This window comes from Choristoneura fumiferana, chromosome 15 (assembly GCF_025370935.1).
Source record: "Choristoneura fumiferana chromosome 15, NRCan_CFum_1, whole genome shotgun sequence".
In the NCBI taxonomy this organism is placed as follows: Eukaryota; Metazoa; Arthropoda; class Insecta; order Lepidoptera; family Tortricidae; genus Choristoneura; species Choristoneura fumiferana.
Window position 1 is genome coordinate 9,930,880 of NC_133486.1, and position 23,377 is coordinate 9,954,256.

The 23,377-nt window shown below is 37.0% G+C and overlaps 1 protein-coding gene across 4 annotated transcripts in view; it reads left to right on the top strand.

Annotated features, from left to right (window-relative positions):
- Positions 1-23,377, top strand: part of lilli (AF4/FMR2 family member lilliputian) — a 213,632-nt gene that overhangs the window by 101,796 nt on the left and 88,459 nt on the right. For 2 of the 4 annotated variants that reach the window (XM_074098528.1, XM_074098526.1), the window contains exon 3: positions 18,204-18,390. In XM_074098528.1, coding sequence (XP_073954629.1) covers positions 18,204-18,390 — 187 coding nt within the window. Of the gene's footprint in view, positions 1-1,796; positions 2,043-13,596; positions 13,741-18,203; positions 18,391-23,377 lie in introns of those variants that run through there. The other 2 variants (XM_074098527.1, XM_074098529.1) reach the window with 2 other exon arrangements.

Below are 23,377 nucleotides of genomic sequence, written 5' to 3' on the forward strand. Positions count from 1 at the left end.
TAAAAATGTCTGTGGTAGCATTCGAGCTTTTGCCTGCATGAGTAATTGTAAAGTTTTCACAGTTGAAAAGTCCCAACACATTGTTTATTTCCTTTATATCTTTTATATACTCTTCAAATTTCGTGTCGGTATGGTAATTGTAAAGAAATAAGCCCAATGTAAATAAGGTGGTCACTTGCGGGGCCCTCGCGTCTCTAGTGTTACGATAATATTCCCACGCAAGAGCTCCACAAGCTTAAGGGTTATCTTCAAATGGACTTGTAAAAGCCGAGGATTCCACAAATTGTGGGAGCCGAACCCTGTCTGGCATTACTCTCCTGTTTACCCTTATAATATCGACCCTATTGTATTATGCCGAAAAGGGTCCCTAGTCACGAAACCTGAGATCTCAACAGTAATTTTTATTCATACGCGATTCAGATTGCATAAATAAAAGAAAATTGGAATTACCGTGAAAATAAATGTGGACTATATTTCTTTGTTTACGATTGTGTTCTTCTGGAAATTTGATCAATATGTATTGTATTAGATGAGATGTGGTTGCGGAGATCTTAGTGACAAAGTACTTAAGAGTTCAACCTCGGTTCAACATTAGGTTAATAGAGTTGAGATGTGGAACAGGAAGGATTTGCCTCATAATAAAAAATTACGAAGTTTATGACGTCTAAATTCGATTGCGAACCTTGATAGTTATATTTCGGATAAAATATACCCGCATTAACGTGAAACCCTGGGGTAGAATTATTGGGTAATGCTTTTTGTTTGGGCCCTTAAAATCTATTCAACTTTGGTTTGAAATTCTCACAAAGTTATCAAAATATTGACAGCATGATATTTTAGCAGAGAATATAATAGCCTTTCGTTATTCAGCTCTATCTTTCTTCCCGAGCTTTGTTTATGTGTGTAAATATCTCGAAATCTTCTCAAGAGTAATTTACTAAAGCGTTAGACTGCGGTAGTCCATTAATCGAATTGAAAAGCCGGTAGCGGCTCAGCACGTCGTACGGCACGGCATAGGCATAAAGACGGTGCACTTTTGCCGGATTGTTCCACCGGGCGGCGGATAGGCGCGCTACACCGATCAATCACAGGGGAAAACATCCGAGTAATGGCTCCTTATGACCCTAAGAAAAAGCCGCCACATCCTATTTACCCGGTTCGGTGCTAAATAAGGCAAAATGTATCCGCGAGGCCGGCACGCAATTAATCATCGGTCCGTCCGGAAATTTCGCAAGTAATCAGTTCTTGAATTAAGATTACACCCGTCTGTTTAGGGTTTTACGTAACAACTTACGGTCAAGTCTGTGGGTGTCGTTAGCCAAATATTTTCTCCGTTTGAATAAACCTTCAGCCCGAAGGTTAATGTTCTACCGCCTTTGAGTGTACATGCATGTTTTATAAAATTGCTCCTGTCATAGTACTTGACACCGAATGACGACAATTCAACGTTTTATTTATCCTCGTGACGTCACGAGCCAAACGAGCCTTAACAGTCGTTGCTCGAATATTTTCCTTCTTACTCCAACTTATATCTCAATTTTCCTTATTAATATATTAATGGGATAAAACGAGGAAAAGGACATTTGCATTCCTGACAAAACCTGGAAATAAGAATTATTTTTTGTGAATTATTCAAATCTATATTGATTTCGTGCCCAGCGTCCACACAGTAACTTTGTTTTGTTTTCCTTTGTTATCGAACTTGAATGCTAATTCGTTTGTTGCATCAATCAAGTGGAACGTGACATGAGTAACATTGTGGCTTTTCGTTCTTAACTTATCTGTTTGTTCCACAGTGCCTGTCTGTTAATTGCGAATATTGACGATTGGCAAAACTTTATCCCCGTCGAAAATGTTCGTTCGCGGAGTTGATTGAAACTCACTAACTAATTTGAATATCGTTATAGTGAAGTGTTACAGTGAAAAAGTGATTTCTGTGTGGTATTTAGATATTTTTGACGAAACTTTACCGTCGACATTACTGGAATGCGTATGTGCTATGAGAGGCCCGGCCTGGTCTCCGCCCTGAACGGCGCAGTTGGGTAAGATTTTTAATTTGATTTTAATATCTTTTTAGCATTAAAATCGTCGTATGATTGATACTTAATGGAACAACGAGACTATTTCTATTCTTATCGTCATCGCCATTACGTACATTGCATTGCTTTTTTCAATTACACCTAACTAATTTACGATCCTCACAAATTCAATCAGCATTAAAAATTTTCGTCCGAATGTAACAAATGGATTAACAACAACTTGTTTATTAGCAATATTGCCAGTAATCAGTGGTATTTGTTGACTCTAACATTTTACTTATGTTGCCAACTTAACTACAGTAATTTGGTAATTCAATTTCAACGGCCAGTTTATACGGATCCCTATCAGTAACGGAACATTGAAGTTCATCGGCAAAAGTTAAGTCGACAACGTAGCCAGAATTTCCAATTGTCGTTTCTGAATTCTGAACTTTATTATTTTGCGGAATCTTCCGCTGAGATTTCGTCTGCCGAGAACTCTTAACGTTGTAAAATAAATTAAGAAGCAATTCTGACCTTATGTTATTTTATTACATTTAAACAGTTCATGTGTTGAACTGATGAATAATGTTAATCGTTGTCATTCTACATTAACTCGCAACATGGTTTTCGATTGGCTTCATGTGTACTATGTGCTCGTTGATTTATAGCTCATTAAGTTGTTAATTTAATTGATTATAAGTACATACGCGTTTCAGCATCTACGACTCTTATCTTCTAAATCTGAGATGCAGAAAAAAAACACTGTGGCTTAATAATTAGAGCTCACGGCGTATTTGTAACAGCCACTCACATATATTCCAGGATGGTAATGGGGTTGGTAAACCACAACATGGCTGGTAGTTTTCAGAACATTTTATTTCACTCTGCGTTGCTGTTAAAGGCAATCCTTAAACATAACATGTTTTGCTGTGGGGATACGTCGAAGGTATGTCAAAGTACGTAACCCACTAGCACACCATGTGAGAGTCGACAGTTTGACATATTGTTAGGCTATAGGTGTCGTCATCACGCTCTGGTTTAACTTAGTCTAAGCCTTCAACAGTCACGTACGTTCATAAACATAGATTACCGATAATGTGTACGTATGCACCACGGGGCTTTGTCAGAGCTACAGCCCAATGAGTAGCTGTGCAAGTTCACAGTAATCCAATAAGCTGAATTGGAAGTGGCTCGAATTAACCTGCTTAGTTACACACACTACTGCAGGCTCGTAACGCGAGCTAGAAAAGTAAACTATCCCTATAAACGTGTTTTATACATAGTGTACACGGAATCGTAAAATGTGGAATTTGAAGGAATTCGCTATCAGTTAACCTTGCGGGTCATGCTGATTGTGGAATATGCTGAACTAATAAAATTCCTGAACTTTACGTTGGTTACGATGTGAATTGTCTTTGAACGATTTGTTCGGCTAGATTCTGATAAAGACGTTTTGCTTTTGTATATTATTTTTTCTTAAGCTTTATGCCGTCAATGATGTGCGCACGATCCAACTTCATGGTATATCTAAATAAAACATTGAATACATGAGTTAACAGCGTTGGTTAGGATTTTTTTGCAACATCTTATTAGGACTTGCTAAAATCCTTGACTTTAACATGCTGAGGAGGATAATTATTATGTATCTTTTACATCAGAATATAATAGTGATATTAGATACTTTGAAAAATTATGTTTTAGAATTGTCTCAAACAAAAGCTAGGTTGCAGTTATCAAGTACCTATTCCTTCAAAAATATGTACCATAGACTTTTATTCCGGCGTAACAAGGCCGTGATAACATATTTTTTGCACTTGACTGTACAAAGGATGTATTTCCATCGGGAAAAGTCGGATCTCAATCGAAATACGACGGCACCCGAAGTGTCAGTCAATTATTGTATTAAATTTGTAATATTTTCATGTCCATTAATATGGCGCTTTAGTATTTAGTGTCAAATTTGATGCGACTTATACCTAAGGCTGCGGCTCCACGGAGACGAGCGGAGCGGATAGGACACATCTAGGGATCGACCAATCCCTACACGTCTGATGATAATGAAACGGAGACGAGATGTGGATTCAACTAATATGATTGCTCGATCCCTATACACGTCTCCTCTCCGCTCCGCTCGTCTCCGCCTCGATGGAGCCGCAGCCTAAGGCTGTACGATGAGTACTGAAGCTAACTGAGAGAGCACGATAAATACGAAATTTTCCGAAATACGATGGTAAAGCATTGTGCACTACACCCGTAGTCCAATTTCTACATGCACGAACTTTGCATGTAGAAATTAATTAACACATAATTTTTGATCTCCCTAATACGCTCAGGTTTAATTTCTGATCTTAATTACATATATTTGTACGTGTTATATGTTTGCGTGCTTTGTGTTACTGCACCGTTTTACTGCTCCGCTCTTTGTCGTCGGGTTATTACGCAACGCCAGTTTCAGTCGTTAATTATTGTACGGAACCACTTAACACTGCTGTTGACATTATGTAGCAGAGCATTTGCTCACACATTATCCCTGAGCTCGTGAAAATTGCCTAATTGATGTTTAATTCGACTAAAACTGTGTTATTTGGATACAGGGATTATTTTTGCTTAATCTCTTTCAAAATTTCTATAGCGCATAATAATTGAACAATATATTGAAAGCACAAGCATTGTCTTAGCAGCTATTAACTCGTATCTTCGTGCACTTTTCCTAGCTGAACAGAATAACCGACTAATCTAATCACTAGTAGGCCTGTCGGTAACCTACCGATTCCTACTTTGTCTAAAGAATGAACGCTACCTGATTTACAACTAAACAAGTTAGCCTGAAACTTTAGCGCTAAATCGGCCAATCGGTCGGGTCTATATTAATTCGCATAAATTAACTGCCCTAATTGAAATTGGCATAACGTTATTTCGCATAATTATTAATTCTGAACTGAAAACGCATAATATAAATGCGCATAATGTGGATTGGCATAACGGTAAGTCGGCATAAACTTAATTAGCATAACATTACTTAGCATAAGTAAAGAAGAGTATAACCATAAAATGATTAAGTATTTTAATGAAATTGTACATTTTATTTGACAAACCATATATATAGTGTTACATTAAGTGAAAAATGATTAGGTATTTTAAGTAAAATGATTATTGTTTTATTTACTCATATCAATTAGATCTGAGAAGTGAACTACTATGTGAGAATATCTATTATTGGACTATAATAAAAATAAAAATTAACATCGAAGGCTGAGGCGGGAGCGAAGTTTAGCGTAGCTTCGCTCCCGCCTTAGCCTTCTGAACCTAACGTAACCGAGTCGGTTTTGCCCTGAACAAGCTAAATTCACTCGCTTGATAAAATTATGCGTATTCGTTGTGTATAACAGTTTAAGTTAGGTATTAGTTAATAATGTTATGCATATTTCAATTAAGCGGATTCATTATTATGCTAAATAAGTGTTATGCTTCTTTGTAATTATGCAAGTTCGCTGTTATGCACAATTATGTTATGCCAAATCTGTTATGCGAATTCATATAAGGACAATACGGTATTTGACAACTCCTGAATTTGCCATATCTTAATATTATTATGAAAATATAGATATACAGACAGACAGTGTTTAGCGAAGAGAAAACTTAAATCGGTTTGAAAATTGGTTTTATAGTGATTTTTGAAAAATCTATGTACCTGTGTCTTTCTCAAACGCTTTTCTCTATGCAGCAAGTATGGCGGTACTGGCGTGTGACGTCACATGCCAGTATGTTTTTCTCTGTCTAATCTTGAATTTCAAACACTCATAACTTTGTTATTTGTTAAGGTAGCTTAAAAATTGTTTATTTATTCGATAACAGGCATTGTGTAGTTTTAATTTATAAAACTTATACAAAATTGTCAAATACCCTATTAATGCTATGCGAAATAAGGGGCACCCCAATCGGTCACCTACTCTTACCTACACCTAGGTACTACACGAATAGTTAATTACACACAAATATGTGTTTGTAGTCATGTGACTAATATGACTAATTGGAATTAATTGTTCTTTTTTGCTAGCATGAAGGTCACTATTTTTAGGAGGAATCCGTTTAGTTTATTAATATTAAGTTAAACAATCTCTTTAACTAATGTTAAAATTAAATACAACTCCGAAACCTATTGCACCCGGGTGAATAATTGAATAGGTATTTGAATTTATTTGCCGAAAGTCGGTGAGAAATGAACGTTTTGGTGGAGCAGACGGCCGGGTTAATTAACTAGGCAGCGGACTGAGGGTTCGGAGTTTCCAGTTTTCACCTGGCCATCTTAACCGAAACTTTCTGAAGTAACCGCTTTGCCAGTTTTTCGGCAGATTGCTTATGTTTTATTTCATCATTAATAGCTGCTCTCTCACAAGAGCTTAGCGTGAATTGCTAAAGAAATCAAGCATTCACTGTTACGACTGAATCTTAGAGACTGGTTAGAAAAAAATATGTTGCGTTCGAACCTTATTTTCATGCTTTACCTGACTAAAAATGTCTTTTTAGCCCGTCTCATTTTGCATTTTATCATAAGGCCTTTCTGTTTTAAAAAGCACGTTAGGATCTGAGTAGTTAGGAGCGACTTGCAACAAATCAGCATGCATCACACCACACAAGGTTTCCTCGTGGCAATAAAATTAACATATAACTCAAGTGATGTAAGGTCAATGCAATGGAGGAAGATAAGCGAGGACGTAACAGGGTCCCACTTATAAGAAGAAAACTGCTAATATTGATAATTCAATAAATAACGTCGATCCAGGAGCAATGAGGGCTATCGTTTTTTTTTCTTTCTAGATGGCGCCACTGTTGCGTGAGGTTTTTAAGTGTCGCTTTCAAAGTCTGTTATTACAGGCGCGAAAACAAAGTTTAGATTAAAATCATATTTAATACACCTTAAAACCGTACCATAAAAATATCGACCAACCACAGTGTTGCGTAGTCCCGTTTTGTTCGGAAAAAAGGGAGGACAAAAGTTTCCGAAACACAAAACTGTCTCAAACACAAACATTCATTACCTCGTAACGCATAATTGCCATAATTAATTTCAGATAATGCATAATATTCACAAAATTATTCTAATTATAAATAAAACCGCGTAGCTCACCCAAAAACTATGAGATTTGACATTTCGGAGACCTCACGCTGCACTAGCGCCTCTAGCGGCGAATTCATACGCGATAGCCCTCATTGATAAACCCATCTACGAAGTGCTACAATTTTGCGATGATAAAGTCATTACATGGGTATCGTTAGGCACTAGTAATGATTAAGGGTCTCACATTATCGAAGCCCTCAATCCGTTACCAATTAGAGTGTTTCAACTATGATATTCACCTATAAAGGGTAAGCTTAGCCGTCAGGCTATATCAAGTTACTGTATGTAACTAACAGGAGGGCTACTACGAAATTCGAAAATCAAAGTTCGTTTCGTACCGTCCCTCTCACTCGTATTGAATAATATAAGCGTCAGCGGGACGGCAAGATTCGAAGTTCGAATTTTGCACCTTTTCGTAGTACAGGGCCAGGACTAGCGAGTTATTACTAAGGCATTTTCGAAATGTTCGACAAGTTATTGACGGTTATTGAATCAAGTTTTGTTGACATAACCAACTGCTTATCTATTTCAATACGAGTAGTAAAGTTCCACTCGAGAACTTTTCTATTTACAAGCTTTGCAATGCTTGTTTATGTTTGTAAAAGTCAAATCTTTAAAATAAATTTTCAGCTAAACTTTTCACTAGAATCCGATCACTATTCTGGAATGATAATGATGATGAGCTGTAATTCAAAATTCTAATTTGTAATAGTCTGGTCATATTATAATATCGACTTATTCAATGTTACGAGTACCTACACAATATTTTATGAAATAAATAGTTTGAGTTTAACAGTTCATTGCGTAAATTTCATCCATGTGACCTGGAATTTTCAGCCGCGCGCCTGTTTTACCTATCTTTAGTAGCCATAAAAGCCACTAGCTTTTACTGGATAAATACGGCCATAAAAGACGTGTGCTTCATCGTTAAAGTCTTGTTTTAACTAGCATATGGAATTTCCCACGGATATCAACTAAAAAAGGTAGGTGCGTACACATTTTCAACCATTCGACTAGAGATGTAAACAATGAGACGTACCTTATATCTGTCGAAACCTACTTGTTATTTAAGTGCCTTGTAAACACAATTGTTATAGAAATTTGCATTTTCTGTTACGAAGAAAAAATTCATTGCTTAAATATAAAACGGTCAAAAGTAATACATAAAAGATCGCACGATTTAAATTAGGTACAAAAAGAGAGAGAGGGTTAGTATTTAGTAGAGATTATTAATATTTTAGTTTCTTAATTTTTACGGCAGTCAACAGACTGATAATGATGATGAGTACTTCACAATGACCACTTCACCACTGTCAAAATTACTAATCTTCTTTAGACAGGGCTGTTTGTATCCAGTTGGCACCACCGGCTGTATTTTTGATGTCGTTTTCCTGTCTTGACTCTTTCCCTTCTTCTTTTACCTTGTAGCCCTTTCGATATAGTCACTCAATTAGTCCATCTCTGTGTGCCTTTTATGTCCAGTACACAATAGATTGTGAGCAAGTTCTCTATCCATTATATAAACATAAACATTTGTACGGGAGACACTATCTACAATGTACATGTACATAAACGAAAAGTTCAAATCCAATCTAAATTTACTCAAGTTTTTACCTGTTCTCTATTGTTGATCTATAGAATGATTCTACTATTTAGATGAGATGTGTTTCATTCATTTCACAGAATCAGTTCACGTCTTGTCGTTTAATATTTTTTTGACAATTTTTAGAGTTCCGGAGCCAAAATGGCAAAAACGGAACCCTTATAGTTTCGCCATGTGTGTCTGTCTGTCTGTCTGTCTGTCCGTCCGCGACTTTGCTCAGGGACTATCAATGCTAGAAAGCTGTAATTTTGCACGAATATATATGTAAGCTATGCCGACAAAATAGTACAATTAAAAATTCAAAAACAATTTTTTTAGAGTACCTCCCATACACGTAAAGTGGGGATGATTTTTTTTTGTCATCCAACCTTGTAGTGTGGGGTATCGTTGGATAGGTCTAAAAAAACCATTAGGGGTTTGCTAAGACGATTTTTGATTCAGTGATTTTTTTGCGAAATATTCAACTTTAAAGTGCAAATTTTCATTAAAATCGAGCGTCCCCCCTCTAAAATCTAAACCGCTGGGTGGAAAAATTTGGAAAAATTCAGGATGGTAGTAAATATATCAAACTTACAAGGAAAACTATAACGGCTAAGTTTGCTTGAGAATTATTAGTAGTTTAAGAGTAAATAGCAGCCTAAGGTATAAAATAAAATATACCTAAACTTGGAAGATTCCGTATAAAATACGAAATCCTTAGAAAAATATTACTTCATTTTTTCGTAATGGCTACGAAACCCTATTTTGGGAGTGTCCGACACGCTCTTGGCCGGTTTTTTATTTTATGCGTGGCTAATTTTCAGTTAGTCAAATAAAAGAGTTCGATGGCTCCAAGTCGTCAACTTCGTGTTCATAGGAAAAACTACTATCGTTTTTAATTGGACATAAATACGACCCGTTTTTGTAGCTGCCAGTACAAACGAACAAGTTATTATAGTGTTTATGATTCACTGTTGACCCTTAAGCGTATTATCTAATAGAACCCACCCTTTGTCCACCCGTGCCGAAGTCTTTGGACAAATATGTAGCGAATTAAGCTCCGACACTGGTCAGGTTAATTAGTTTGTTGTTTGGATTCCTCAATAGTTACCTATTGACTTGTTGCCTTTGGTTTAATATTAGTAATTGTATCCAGGGAAGGTTGACGATCATTGTTACAATAGATAGGCGTAGGTGTCAAATGTTACAATGCGGGGTAGAATGAAATACCCACAAAGGTTATTTAAATTAAATATCATAATAACTGTCTCCCCCCGCTTGTCATAGACCTGTCTTATTAAGAAGTAGTCGTAAAGGTCAATTCAAGTCTAAGTAGTTCATAAAATATATAAGTAGTAAGAGTTAATTTGATAAGGCAGCTGATGAAAAGGCAATTAAAGTAGGTAACAAATTAGAAAAAAAACTTTGTATGTATGTGTCTGAGGCGTGAATAAAATCTCGTGACGCGCTCATTTCGAATGCAAAGTATTGCAAAGTGCTTTAACTTTGTATTGAAGGAGTTTTGTTTGTAAATTTGCATTCTGATGTTGTTAAGCTACTCTCGCCATCAAACGTAGCAGTTTGGCGAGAATATATAATATGTAGTACCTAAGTTGTAATTTGGATATATAAATAAATTTAAAAAAAAAACAAATTTATAAAGCTCACTTATTTTTTTAAAAGCACCGTAAAATGCACCCACAGTATATTTCATCCTATTAACATATTAAGAGTCGTGAGACAAATTAAAATGGCGTGAAGTGGTATGGGATGGAGATCTTTCTGATAAACTACTTCTTAATCTATTACATATTATCTGTGTGCACGTATTGCATCTATCCGTAATGGACACTCGGTATAAAAAAAAAAACAACGACATCCGCATGTTACGTTTACGTTCATGTAAATTTAGTAGTCGTGCCGCCTCATTAGCATTTCTATTGAATAAAAGAGGTAAAATAATAATGTCGGTTTGTCGCTCTAGAGCCGCATTTATTAAGACACGTTTTAAATTTCATTCAGTTGTCATGTCGCGTTTATCAGAATTGCAACCGACCATTAGGTAAACTGAAAATTGAACGGCGCAATCGTTCTGTTTGATCCTATTTTAAATGCGAAAGTGAATTTGTTTGTTTCTTCCGCCTTCACGCCTTAACTACTGACTTGATCGCTATTAAATTTTGCTATATTATTTTAGAAACCTAGAATAAATAATGCGTTACTTTTTATCTCAAAAAAAAAGTTACCTATTCCTGAAAAATACGACGAAGTTTGGAGGGCAAAATATATTGTACCTACTAGGGAAGTTATAATATCAGATATTTGACCTTAACCTAGCAAAATTTATGACCCATTTTATCGAACTTGATGTCAAGGACGTCTACCACTTGCGCAAAATAATAAAGTGCTTATGTAAGTTAAGATACCTTTTGATATCATTTGGCATTCCTGTGTACTCTGGGGTTCTGTTTAGGTTGATATACATGCGGGATAAAACTAGACACAAATAAACTCTGTGCAAATTCATTATCTAAGCTGATTCTTCATTCAAGACAGTATAAAAGCACAAGGCGGCCATGTTATTAGTTAAACTGTTGTAGTACAATTACCGGCAGCAATATCTGACACAACAAAGTGTGCATAAATATCTGATACGACTGTATTTCTAGGGCCGATAGGACGTGTCAGATATTTTTGCACGCTCCGCTGTGTCAGATATTAATGCAAGTCTCAGTTGTCTGCTTTCTGGAAAGTAAGGGAAAATTAGGGAGGTGATCAAAAGTAACCAAAAATTTAGATTTTCACTTGCTCCATAAGCTTACATATTATAGCACTAGCCATACGAGTATCATAATTAAAGCTTCAACTAGCTAGATTCATATAATAAGTATGTTGTTGATGTGGGAATTATACGTACGTGACACTTAAAAATAATTTTGGTTACCTACCATTTATCATTGTAGTCTCATAAATAATTATGCAATTTACATAGTGAAAGTTTTAGCATCAGTACAATAAAGTGCTCGTCTGCAAATTTAGTAAATTTTATGTTAAACGTAGGCAATGTACCGTATCGTATATTTTCACTTCCTGTCGTCACAAAAAATGTGACGAAATCGGTGGGCTCGCCACCTGCCAGTGTAGGGCGAATGTGTTTGATGATAAAATAACCTAGAGAGAAGAACCTGAGATTTTTTTTTTCATATTTCAAAGGCAATGAATCTCAAATCTTCTTTGGTGGAGTGTGTGTGTAATAATTTAATACAATTAGGACCAGATTTTACGATTCCTAATCTGATATTTTGGGCTCTTGGGCTGGTTTGTAGTGCAATTACCCTCACCATATCTGACATAACAAAGCGAACTAGAAACTAGAGACGTGTCAGATATTTTTGCACGCTCCGTTATTGCAGATATTAATTCAGGTGACCGTACTCCATGGTATTGTCACCCTCGCAAGGTTAAAGTTAATGTGTCAAAATCTTCAGTGGCGTGAGGTGAATACTCGTATTGTTGTTGGCAACAAGAAGAGTGAAACAAACGTGAGTATGTCTTCGGATACAACACCTCGCAGTTAGAGCGGTTTCACACTACAACGATCCGAATTCGTGAAAATACGGTCCGGAGTAGTAGTAGAACTATAGTAAAAATACCACACACAGGACTATCACGCTAACACACACGAGTACTCACGGCCACGACCATGGCCACTGTAATGTTGCCGAAACGTCGAGGTAAATATTACTCGTGTGTGTTAGCGTAATAAGTCCTGTGCGTGGTATTTTGACTAAAAGTAGAACTATACAAATAGTTCTACGCCTGCTCCGGGGCGTATTTTCACGGATTCGGATCGGATTGGAATCAGACGTAGTGCGAAACCGCTCTTACACACAACCTTTGCCGTACTTGTCATCTCTAACGACACATCATAAATTTAGGCAACCTGGGAAACAAGTTGTTTTTGCTACTGCTGCCTACAACGTGCTATTTTTGATTTCCGCTAACTTTCAGGGGTCAATATTAAGGTCAAATGAAGTAATTTCTATAAGAAACTAGTGGCCTAACTCTTACTGTTTAAAAGAAAATCAGGAGTTAAGATAATTAATTATTAGCAGTAAAACAGCATAAATGTCCTTAATTAATGACGTTTTTTTTAAAGTCCATAATTAATCCGTTTTTAATTTACCCATATTTAAGATTCACCAAAAGAAAAAACGTGTGGATTTTTTTGATGACTCTATTATGTTCACGTCAATTTCACTTGTCAAGTTTGTTTCTTTTACTATTTAACCATTAACAATGAGTTTGAAGCTATTTGCATTAAAAAAAAAGATTTTTATTATCGAAAATACATTATTTTTTTCAATTTGACGACAAAGTTATTTGTCAGGTAGTTATTATTATTCCCCTTGATGGCGGCCTTAGGGCTTGGGCCAATGATCAGGTAGTTCATATCAATGAAGTTGGCCGTCTGCCAAAGTCAACGGAAATGAAAAAAAAAAACATAGTGTAGGTACATTAGTTAGTATTATCATCCGAGGAGCCATTTTTAATTTACATTTCTCTTAAAAAATACCGTTAAATAATAAATAATACAAATTTTAAGCCTCACAACAGGAACAATATGTTTTGATGTTTACCATCCTAACGTTAGGTACTCCCGTATAAGGAAAACATATTTTTGTAGGTTCATTCACAAGTTATTACTAAGTGCATGATACTAATGACCTGTAATTAATAACAATAGATTCGCCGAATGACGGGGGCGAAAGTAAAGTTGTTGTCAGTTAAATATGTTTTTTTTTTGTAAATACGCACCAACAGTCATTAAGATTGAACGAGTTGTCCGACATTGTTATAATATTTAATTATTTGTCAGTTTTGCATCAACCGGGTCAACGGTGACACGTTACTATCGCGATTAAGTGCTAAACCTTTGTGGATTAAGAAGTGCTTGTGATTTGCCTGTGTGTGAACTTTGTGAAGTGTTTGTTGTACGAAATGAGGTCCTTTCACTGGTGAGTTGAATTACCTTTATGCGCCTCCGCGAACAATTTTGAGGTTGATATGATTATTTATTGGTATTACATCCACAAGGGTACTTTTCATAATCAATTCCGCTATGATCTATGTTCTGTTTGTGTAATTTGCGAAGTGCGAAATAAATATTTTCTATTTCTATTTCTTTGTCAAATGTATGGAATATCAATATGAGTACCTGGGCGACCGAGCATTGCTCGGGCTAAAACTCGGTAACAAGCGTTTTCCCAGAGATAAGACCAAGCAAAAATCGTTTTTTCATCCCCGAAAATCCCTACATACTAAATTTCATCGAATTCGTTGGATCCGTTTCCGAGATCCCCGAAATATATAATAATATAATGTATTCTTGATACCTACTGCTCTAATCTACTGTAAATTGCACCACCTGCTAAAATGTATTCCTTACTTCTGTCCATTGTAAAGGTTGCCTGGAAGTGATCGCTCTGAAGCGATAAAGCCGCCTATTGCTTACCTTAGAAAATCTCTATGTACCTGTGTTTTCTGTACTGCTTACTGCGTTGCTGTGCAATTGCTAATACTAGGTCTCACGGTTGTGGAAAGTTCTAGCACCAAAATACCATTTCAATTAGTTATGTCTTTCGATAAAGTCTATAATTAGTTTATAATTACCTAGTTCTATTAACAAATTAGCGCACGCATTAAGCCTAATGAGATGATTGCGAAAGCGCGTAGTATACGGGGTCGAGGGCGAAAGGGAGGGAAGCATAGTAATAGCTATGCGGTGACAAAGACAAAAAAACTAGTGTACTTATAAACTTAACTGTTATGTCGTTCTACCGTATCCTTATGTTAAAACAATAAACGTTTCTTATTTCTATAATAATCAATAGATATACCTATTCGCGGCGCTAACAAAGCTCACATTGCCTTGTAAATATTGTCAAGCGAAAACTAAGGCCTCTAGGTTGGCAACGCATCTGCAATACCCTGGTGTTGCTGTTGTCTATGGGCGGTGGTGATCTCTTACCATCAGGAGACCCACTTGCTCGTTTGCCATCCAGTCGAATAAAAAAAAAAAAAAACTTACGGTTCTCTTTTATCTTATTTGTCATAGTAAATAGCGTACGTAGCGTACGTATTGGCCTTAAGATTACTTATTTTTACCTAGATTGTGTTATCTCTCACTTTCCATATCTAGATTAAATATATAACGTGTTTTAAAATTAATCCGAAATATTTCCGTTCAGCTGATGAATCACTTGAACATGATAATAAAGATTTATCGACTATTTTTTGATTTGATTTGTTAAGCGTCTTTGACGCGATATACATTGACGATGAATTTGTGAGAATATTTATCAACTAAAATTAACAATTCTCAAATATAAGTACATAGGGACATTCATTCTGACTAACTATAGCCTTTGAAGCCCTGTTGAAATATTTCAAATTAATTTTAAACAATTGAGAATGTTTATAGTTTCACTAATTTGATAAATAATTAGGACAACCGGCTTTCCAAGTTGTCTAATGATTTTCGTATTATTTTTAAAAACGCATGTCTATTCAAATCGTATACTTAAGGTATACACCGTATCATACCAAAAACGTAATAGGAACGTACCAGGCAAAAATATATATTTGTATTGAAAAGTATGAGACCATGCCCACTAGCACGTTTCCTAACCAACCGTCCCCGTCGCGCGTCATGTATGCGCTTGACATTTCGTTCCTGACACGTTCTTATAACGGTCATGTCATGATACGATGTAGTGAGTAGAGACCTTTAAGTGTTACGTGCATAACATGAACGGGGCATATGAAATTTCCTTTATATTGTTTCAAATATATGTGTCGTGATCATTCATCTAGCTATATCATGTATTTACAAATTCTATGCACGCAAATGAATAGTAATTTGCGTCAGTTAATCTCGGAACCGCCTGGCCACAGAACAATGTAACGTGTAATCAAAACAAAAATAAAACGGTTGTCCATAATGTATCATTCCGATGGCATATCGACTCTCGCGCCGTAATACATCCGTCAAGGCCGCACAGAAGGCGCAAACAAGTCGACAGTTAGGTATAATGAGCACCCATACATAATTGGCAACTAGAATACTCTATGTTACTCGTGCAACGATTTCGTGTAGTGCATTTCACACACGCAACGGCTGCAGAAGTTTCACTTACCGATATAGTTGTGTATAAGTTATCACAAAATAACTCTAGAATGTTTCATTCATCCAGTATTCGAGTTAGTCTGAACGAATATGTGGTCGACCCTCCTAAAGTTGATAATGAATGTTTTTATTTTCAAATTTAATATCTGGTTTTCTAGTGATGGTTCTTAGACATGTTTCATCAAAATCGGTTCAGCCGTTTTTGAGATATTGAACTTTGAAGTGACAAACTGGGGGTTTTTCAACTTTTTTTTGGTTAGGTTATGACGATATTGTTTGTGACGTTTGTCGATAGGTACACGTGCCGATAAAAGATAGTATCAACCTATTTAAGAACACCATACTCGCCTATATATAACGATTGTGGATGACAAATTAATATCCAAGATAAGGTATCTCTATCTGAATAATTTCAAGCTATACTACCTATATTTATATGAAGCGTTAAATGCATACCTAATTGAATTTTCCAGAGCGAATTCATAGCAGCAGCTGCCTAACTGCGGTATAGCAATAAAGAACTTAAGAAAAGAACCGCTCAGTTAATTCTTAGTAACACCCATTTAAGTACCCGCCTTTCATAAAAGACTTTCCTTTATTATGACGTTTTAAACGGCTTGTAATAACAAACCGCGTCGCAACTAGCTTGCAACTTTACAGTTAAATGTCCATTGCGGTTTATGGTCGTCGAAGGCTATAATCGATAGAACGAGTGCGTCGTTGGAAGACTAACCACCACAAGCATGTTTTACGGGCCTCGCGCAGTACCGGCCAACTGTTGTTTTATTGTTTAACCAACCGTAATGCAATAGATAACTTATTATATATCGTGTTTAATAAACAGCGCGTGTTATGGATTTCAGCGGGGGGGCTATAAAACAATATATAATCATTTAGTAGCTCTCCGTTGCTCGTTTACTGTATCTATGTTACTTTTGTCTAAGTCTTCATTTCGAGCCTAACTGAGAAATGTTACGCTGATTCTCTCGTTTTCATTACGTATTTTATGTTCATATAATTTCAAGTTAAGTTCTCGTGATGTCTTAATACTTGATTTTATATATAAAAGAAGACATTGGAAGTTTAAACATACTGAGCTTTTCCAATTTCAGTACAATCCCGTACTTACTAAAGCATTGCGTCTACATCTATGTATTCGAAGAAAATTCAAGTTTATCATAAGATATGCAAGGGGCGATAAGTATCGCCAATACGTCTGCCATTGGCAAACATAGTGAGCGAGCCTTTGGACTCGATTAGATAGTAGAGCTGTGTTTATAATCTAAAAAATATTTTATTTAATTAAGGTTTACTTTATTCGTTTGCAATCGGTGTTACACTTAGATACCTATAATTCCCAGGAGTGAACACTTACTACTATGGCTCGCTTCCCATACTCGTAAGTTCTAACTTTAAGAAAGCTTAGCTCTTTTTTTAGGTAAGTATTTAATTAAATACAGAAAGTTAGCTTCATTGATCCAAGAACATTTTTGTTTACTTTGTCGTTTCGGACGAATGACTAGTTTGGAGATGTCTGATTAGTTTTTTTTTTTTATTAGTAGTTACCACATTCCTTAATCATGTTGCTGTGTACGCTTTCGACTTGATTAGTACACACCAGCCAATCACATAACTGAGCATGGATATAATTGAAGCTATTCCATAATTCAAATCAAAACTTTCTATAAATAGGCCGGAAAGGGGTGTAATGGTGATTTTCCACCGGCGAGGCGAGACGAGAATTGAAATTTACGTATGCATTCTCGCGTGCCCGCCGCGGGCGCTGCCATACAAATTTCAATTCTAGTCTCACCTCGTCTCGTCTCGCCTCGCCGGTGGAAAACCACCTTAATACGCGTCTCTCATGCTGCATGATATAGGTATCGGAACTTTCGGAAAGACCGTCATCATTTCCAAAATCTTTTCATATTACATTTAGGTAACCATTGTTTTGACACAGGATTTTATGTCCGACCAATGTTAAAAAAAAACTAAGCGACATTTAACTTCAGTTGGGTTGGGGACATTTACATGAAGTCTTTGGGGTATTATTTTACTCTCCAATGAATTAACTACTCGATTCCCACCCGATTTTCTAAATTATTTACGTGACTCAATGATGACTAGTATAGCAAATGTTGTACACTCTAACAACAACAGGTTGCATCCGTAGACATACCTAGACTAAACTTTCTCTCTACAAAATGCGACTTCTGACCTCTTCGGTTGTATGTTGCCGGAACTATGGACACTCTTCGATTCTCTTCTGACTGTTGTAATCGTTTGTTCCAGGTACGACAAGTGGGACCGCGACCGGGACCGCGGCGGCGGTGGCGCCGGCCCCGCGCCGGCCGCGTGGGCGGGCCGCGACCGCGAGCGCGACCGGGAGCGCGAGCGGCAGGCGCGCGCGCACCAAATGTCGCAGTCCCACGCCGCCGAGCCGGACGCCACCGCGTCGCTGTTCCAGGCACCATCCAGAGTGAGTAGCATTCTACTTGCTGTATAGCTAAGGCTTGAAACGCACACGCAACGCATTTGCAGGTGGTAGGACCTTGTGCAAGGTCCGCCCGGATTTCTACCACCATCTTGTTCGCTAATCCTGCCGTGAAGCAGCAGTGCTTGCACTTTTGTATTTCGGCGTGGAGAGTAAGACAGCCGGTGAAATTACTGGCACTTGAGGTATCCCATCTTAGGCCTCTAGGTTGGCAACGCATCTGCAATACCCTGGTGTTGCAGATGTTTAGTGATCTCTACCATCAGGGACCCACTTGCTCGCATCCAGTCGCTAAAACTGTCATCTGCAATGACCTTGGTGTTGCGATGGTTTATGGGCGATGGTGATCTCTTACCATCAGGAGACCCACTTGCTCGTTTGCCATCCAGTCGAATAAAAAAAAAACATGAAAGTTCATGTTAGCTCGAATATTACAACCGGTACCGCCTCCGCGCCGCACCGCCCCGCTGCGCTACCGCTGTCAGTGCGTTTCAAGCTTTAAGCTGATGAAACGGCCGCCACCATTCATGGACAAGTAAATAAAATAAATAAATAAAAATAAAATAAATATTGACCTAGTCCCAAACTAAGCAAAGCTTGTACTATGGATACTAGGCAACGGATAAACATAGTACTTATATAGATAAATACATATTAAACATCCAAGACCCGAGAATAGACATTCGTATTATTCATGCAAATATCTGCCCCGGCCGGGAATCGAACCCAGGACCTCAAGCTTCGTATTCAGGTTCTCTAACGTAAGTAATGTAATTATACACACACATACAATTACATATAATTATTTATTTTTAAAGTGAATATACAATTAAATATTCTATGAATATTTCAAACGTCTACATGTTGCCGTTATTAATATCGGGCAACAAAACGGCAAAAAAATCAGTTTGTTGTATGGGAGCCCCCTTAAATGTTTATTTTATTCAGTTTTTAGTCTGTTGTTATAGCGGCCACAGTTATACATAATCTGTGAATATTTCAACTGTCTACCTATCACGGTTTATGAGATACAGCCTGGATACAGACGGACAAACGGACGGACGGACGGACAGCTAAGTCTTAGTAATAGGGTTTCCGTATTTACCCTTTGGGTACGGAACCCTAAAAAAATAGGCTTCTTAAAATTTGGATTAGCGGAAAAAATCCGCTATTGGTTCTTGTCCATGACTGGTGCATGACCCTAACTTAAATTCGTAAAGTTCGGCTACAATAGTTGAACAAAGGCCTCCCCCTTAAAAAGCCACAATGAATGACAACATGCCACCTGCGTCCACCGGTAGCCCGCAATTCTAGCGATGTCATCTAAGTATAGCCTGCGGAGGTCAAGACTTGAGCCTGGATAAGCCTTAGGCTACAAAAATGCCACTGCAAAGTTATAATTCTAATTTAACTATATTATTCTACTAAATCTAGACTTCAGGCAGGAAACCCTAGACTACTCCGGTAACGGCACATATAAAGGCTAGATAAGTTTGTTTCATGACTTTCAAAGCACATAACGTTCACTGAACTCTAGGTGACTCCAGCGTTAGAAATCATCGTTCACTGGGATATTGTCACCTAAACAGGCCCTAAATATAAATACGAAGTGCAAAACTCGAACTTCGTATGTTGCCATCCCGCTAACGCTTATGTCATTTAATACGCGAGTGAAAGGGACGGTGCGATACGAACTTCGATTTTCGAGTTTCGTAGTAGCCCCTTCAGTTATCGAACCTTGTTTCTTGTTTGAGTAAATGTACAGGAAATTCATGAGTGACTCCCCCCACGAAAACAAAATACGACAACCTGAGTGCTTTGATAAATAAAGTTCAGATGAACTTCGCACGTGTACGCTGCACGAGGTGTTGCGTCACAACACATGGAAGTGCAGTACATACATAAACACATTTAGTTAATAACAGTACTGAACACGTGGCTGTTAACAAACAAAAGAACGCTTAAGCGATTTCTCTTGTATATTTACAGTAAATATGTGAATTACAAAATTAGAAAGGGATTGAAAAAACTTACGTAAATAGAAACATACTTGAAAAAGTCTCCTTAATTTAATCTGGAACGTCATTTGAACGCCGTACAATGTAAACATCGGCCAATATGTAAATGTTTATCAGGTGCAATTGACAATCCTGAAAAACAAAAGAAGAATGTTAAGTCAAACTAACCCAACCACTTCCTGAAATGTTCTGGTTTAATTTCCCGTGTAGGTATATTATACTGAAATCATAGCCCTTCCATACCTTTCCTAATAGGGTAAAAAAGGGCGGAAGATAGCTAGTTATAAAAGGTGACGCGACAGCTCACAAGTGTTCACTGTCACTGTTTACCATACGGGACAAGGCTGTTGAACCGTTTGCTTTGTTCAATATTGTGACAATTAATTGTTATTACCTTCCACGTACCATTGTGCCCATTGAAAGTACGTACCCGGAAAATTATTATTTGCTTAGGTAAACGGATAGCTGCGCCTGAAAGAATCATTGAAATTATATGCTTTTCTTCTTCTTTACCTGATACCCTGGCGTTGAATTCCAAAAAAGACTTTAATTTTCAATTTGTAAATTACTAAAATTCAAACTATACTAGAAATTCTTAAATATTATCAAGATTTATTTAGTTTTTGGCAAAATCAAAAAGATAACCATAGTAGAAATATTCAAGTTAGGCTATAAGTAAGTATGTAAAAATTATGAATCTCCAAAAGACATACGCAATTTCAAGTCAGGGATCGCCAACGCGGAACTGAATTATTTCCAAACATATATGCTATAATCATTAATATCATAATACGCATTCAGCTTAGATACTAATGTCTTCCTGACATTCGGCCAGTACCATTAATTCCTTATAAATTCGCCCGCATCGCAAAATTACTTAGTAGATATTTTCGATTTCCTCATACTGATTTTTCCTTATCGTTGCGCTTCTAAGACGATATTAAACTTAACTTTAGGAATATCAATCAAGCGTTTTTGCGCTGCTTGTGAGCGTAGCAATAACCTGGAGTCGTTTCCTGAAATTACACCTTGGAAAATTCCAATAGCACCTCCGTTTTATTATTGATTTAATAGTTTTGTTGGGTGATTTTCCTTTTTTTGCACTCTCTATCATGTCTGGTCACCATAAATCTGTATTATTAGAAAAATCATCTAAAACTACCGGATTTGTTATTTTTTATATATATTTATTATACTAGTCGTGGCCCGCGACTTCGTCCGCGTAGAATTCGGTTTTCACTATCCCGCGGAAACTGTGCAATTTCCCGGGATAAAAAGTATCTTATATCCTTCCCCGGGACGCAAACTATCTGTATACCGAATTTCATCTAAATCGGTTCATTGATTTAGACGTGATGAAGTAACAAACAAACTAATAGACTTACAAAGTTTCGCATTTATAATATTAGTGGGATGTATGCATGTTTGTTTGTAAGGTATTTATGGCCGTATTCTGTAAAGTATTTATGTAATGATTTTATACTTTTTATTTTATTAAAAGTTGCAGTTTCATCTTGAATAATGATTGAGCATGTGTTGTGTTACCCAAGTTTTAACTAGAATCAAGATACAGTGTCTTCGATAGCGTGATTCACTCTTATGCAATATATCAAGTCTCACAACTTGATAATTAACGGCAAGCAATGGAAGTAAAACCATCGGATTTACCAGGTACGTCGCGTCGCGTGCTGTGGTGCAGTAAAAGTGAAGTATGCTCACAATTGTGGCACGTGGGTGATATTCAGCGATACTGCTACAATATACACTCTCAATTTGACGTGTTTCGTGCAGGCCATGATTATTTGTTGGTAATTGTTGTGGTGAAATCGGAAAGTTATATGTGAAATTCAATGTGTTGCAAACTAGGGTACTCATATTAATGAGTCTTTTAGCATACCGGCCGACATTAGAATAGGTATTGTAATAATTTTATTGATATGACAAAAAGTTAGACCAAACCTCCTTTATTCGTTATGGACTAATAATAAAACGCAATCTTTAGTTTGAGGAAGTAGAAATGTGATCATGATGAATCCGAATACGAAATAAGTATACAGAATTCGTGAGTCAGAATTGAAAGTTGAAACTTATTGTATGGCTATCTATGTGTGATTAATTATGTAACAGAACAAATAGCGCTACGCCTTAGAATCTGTGCACGACGTAACTGTAAGAAAACTTCGAACACAATGAAAAACAAAAGTCTAGAACGGAGCGCCACAACAGATGCTTGACGAGCCGTCCATTATAAAATGGCCGCTGATAACGCGGGCGCATCGACGCTCATTATCTATTCGTCAGTTCGACAGAGGCCAAGCTAGGCTGGCCCCTATCGGCAATGTCAAGAGAGTTCGAGGCCACAGCTTGTTTACGCGTTGGCTAACGTAATTACGCTTACGTTTCGCTGCTTCCGACGAATTTGTTGCCAAATGATATACTTGTTTCGTGCATACTAGAAATATGGGTAACGAGCTGTCAGGGCTGTTGAACGTTGCCCTTTTAGCTTAGGTTGGTTTTTATGTGATTTTATTTTAATATTTTCAATAAAAACCAGATATAGTACCAAGTCATTTCACAAAGCCGTTTATTTTTAATAATATATACGCCTTTGATTTCAAGGTAACCCACTAAAAGGTCCTGCCTGATCAAGGACCGTGACCGCATTTCTAATTTTGTAGTTCAGTAACAACGTAGGTACATTGGAAAAATCGGTAGCAATCTAAATGACCAAGTCATCGATGGGAGACCTTTACACTGTAGCCTGAAGAACTCCTTATTTTCTATCGTTACGTTCGTGTGAAAGAACTTAACATAACACTCTAAACAACGTCGCAAATAAATCCTGCATTCACTGCAAAATCTGGTCTAACCTAAGGTCTAAATTCTTACATGTTGCAACAGAAAACCGAGTTCAAATACACTGGTAAACGAACGAAAACGTTATAATAACAGTT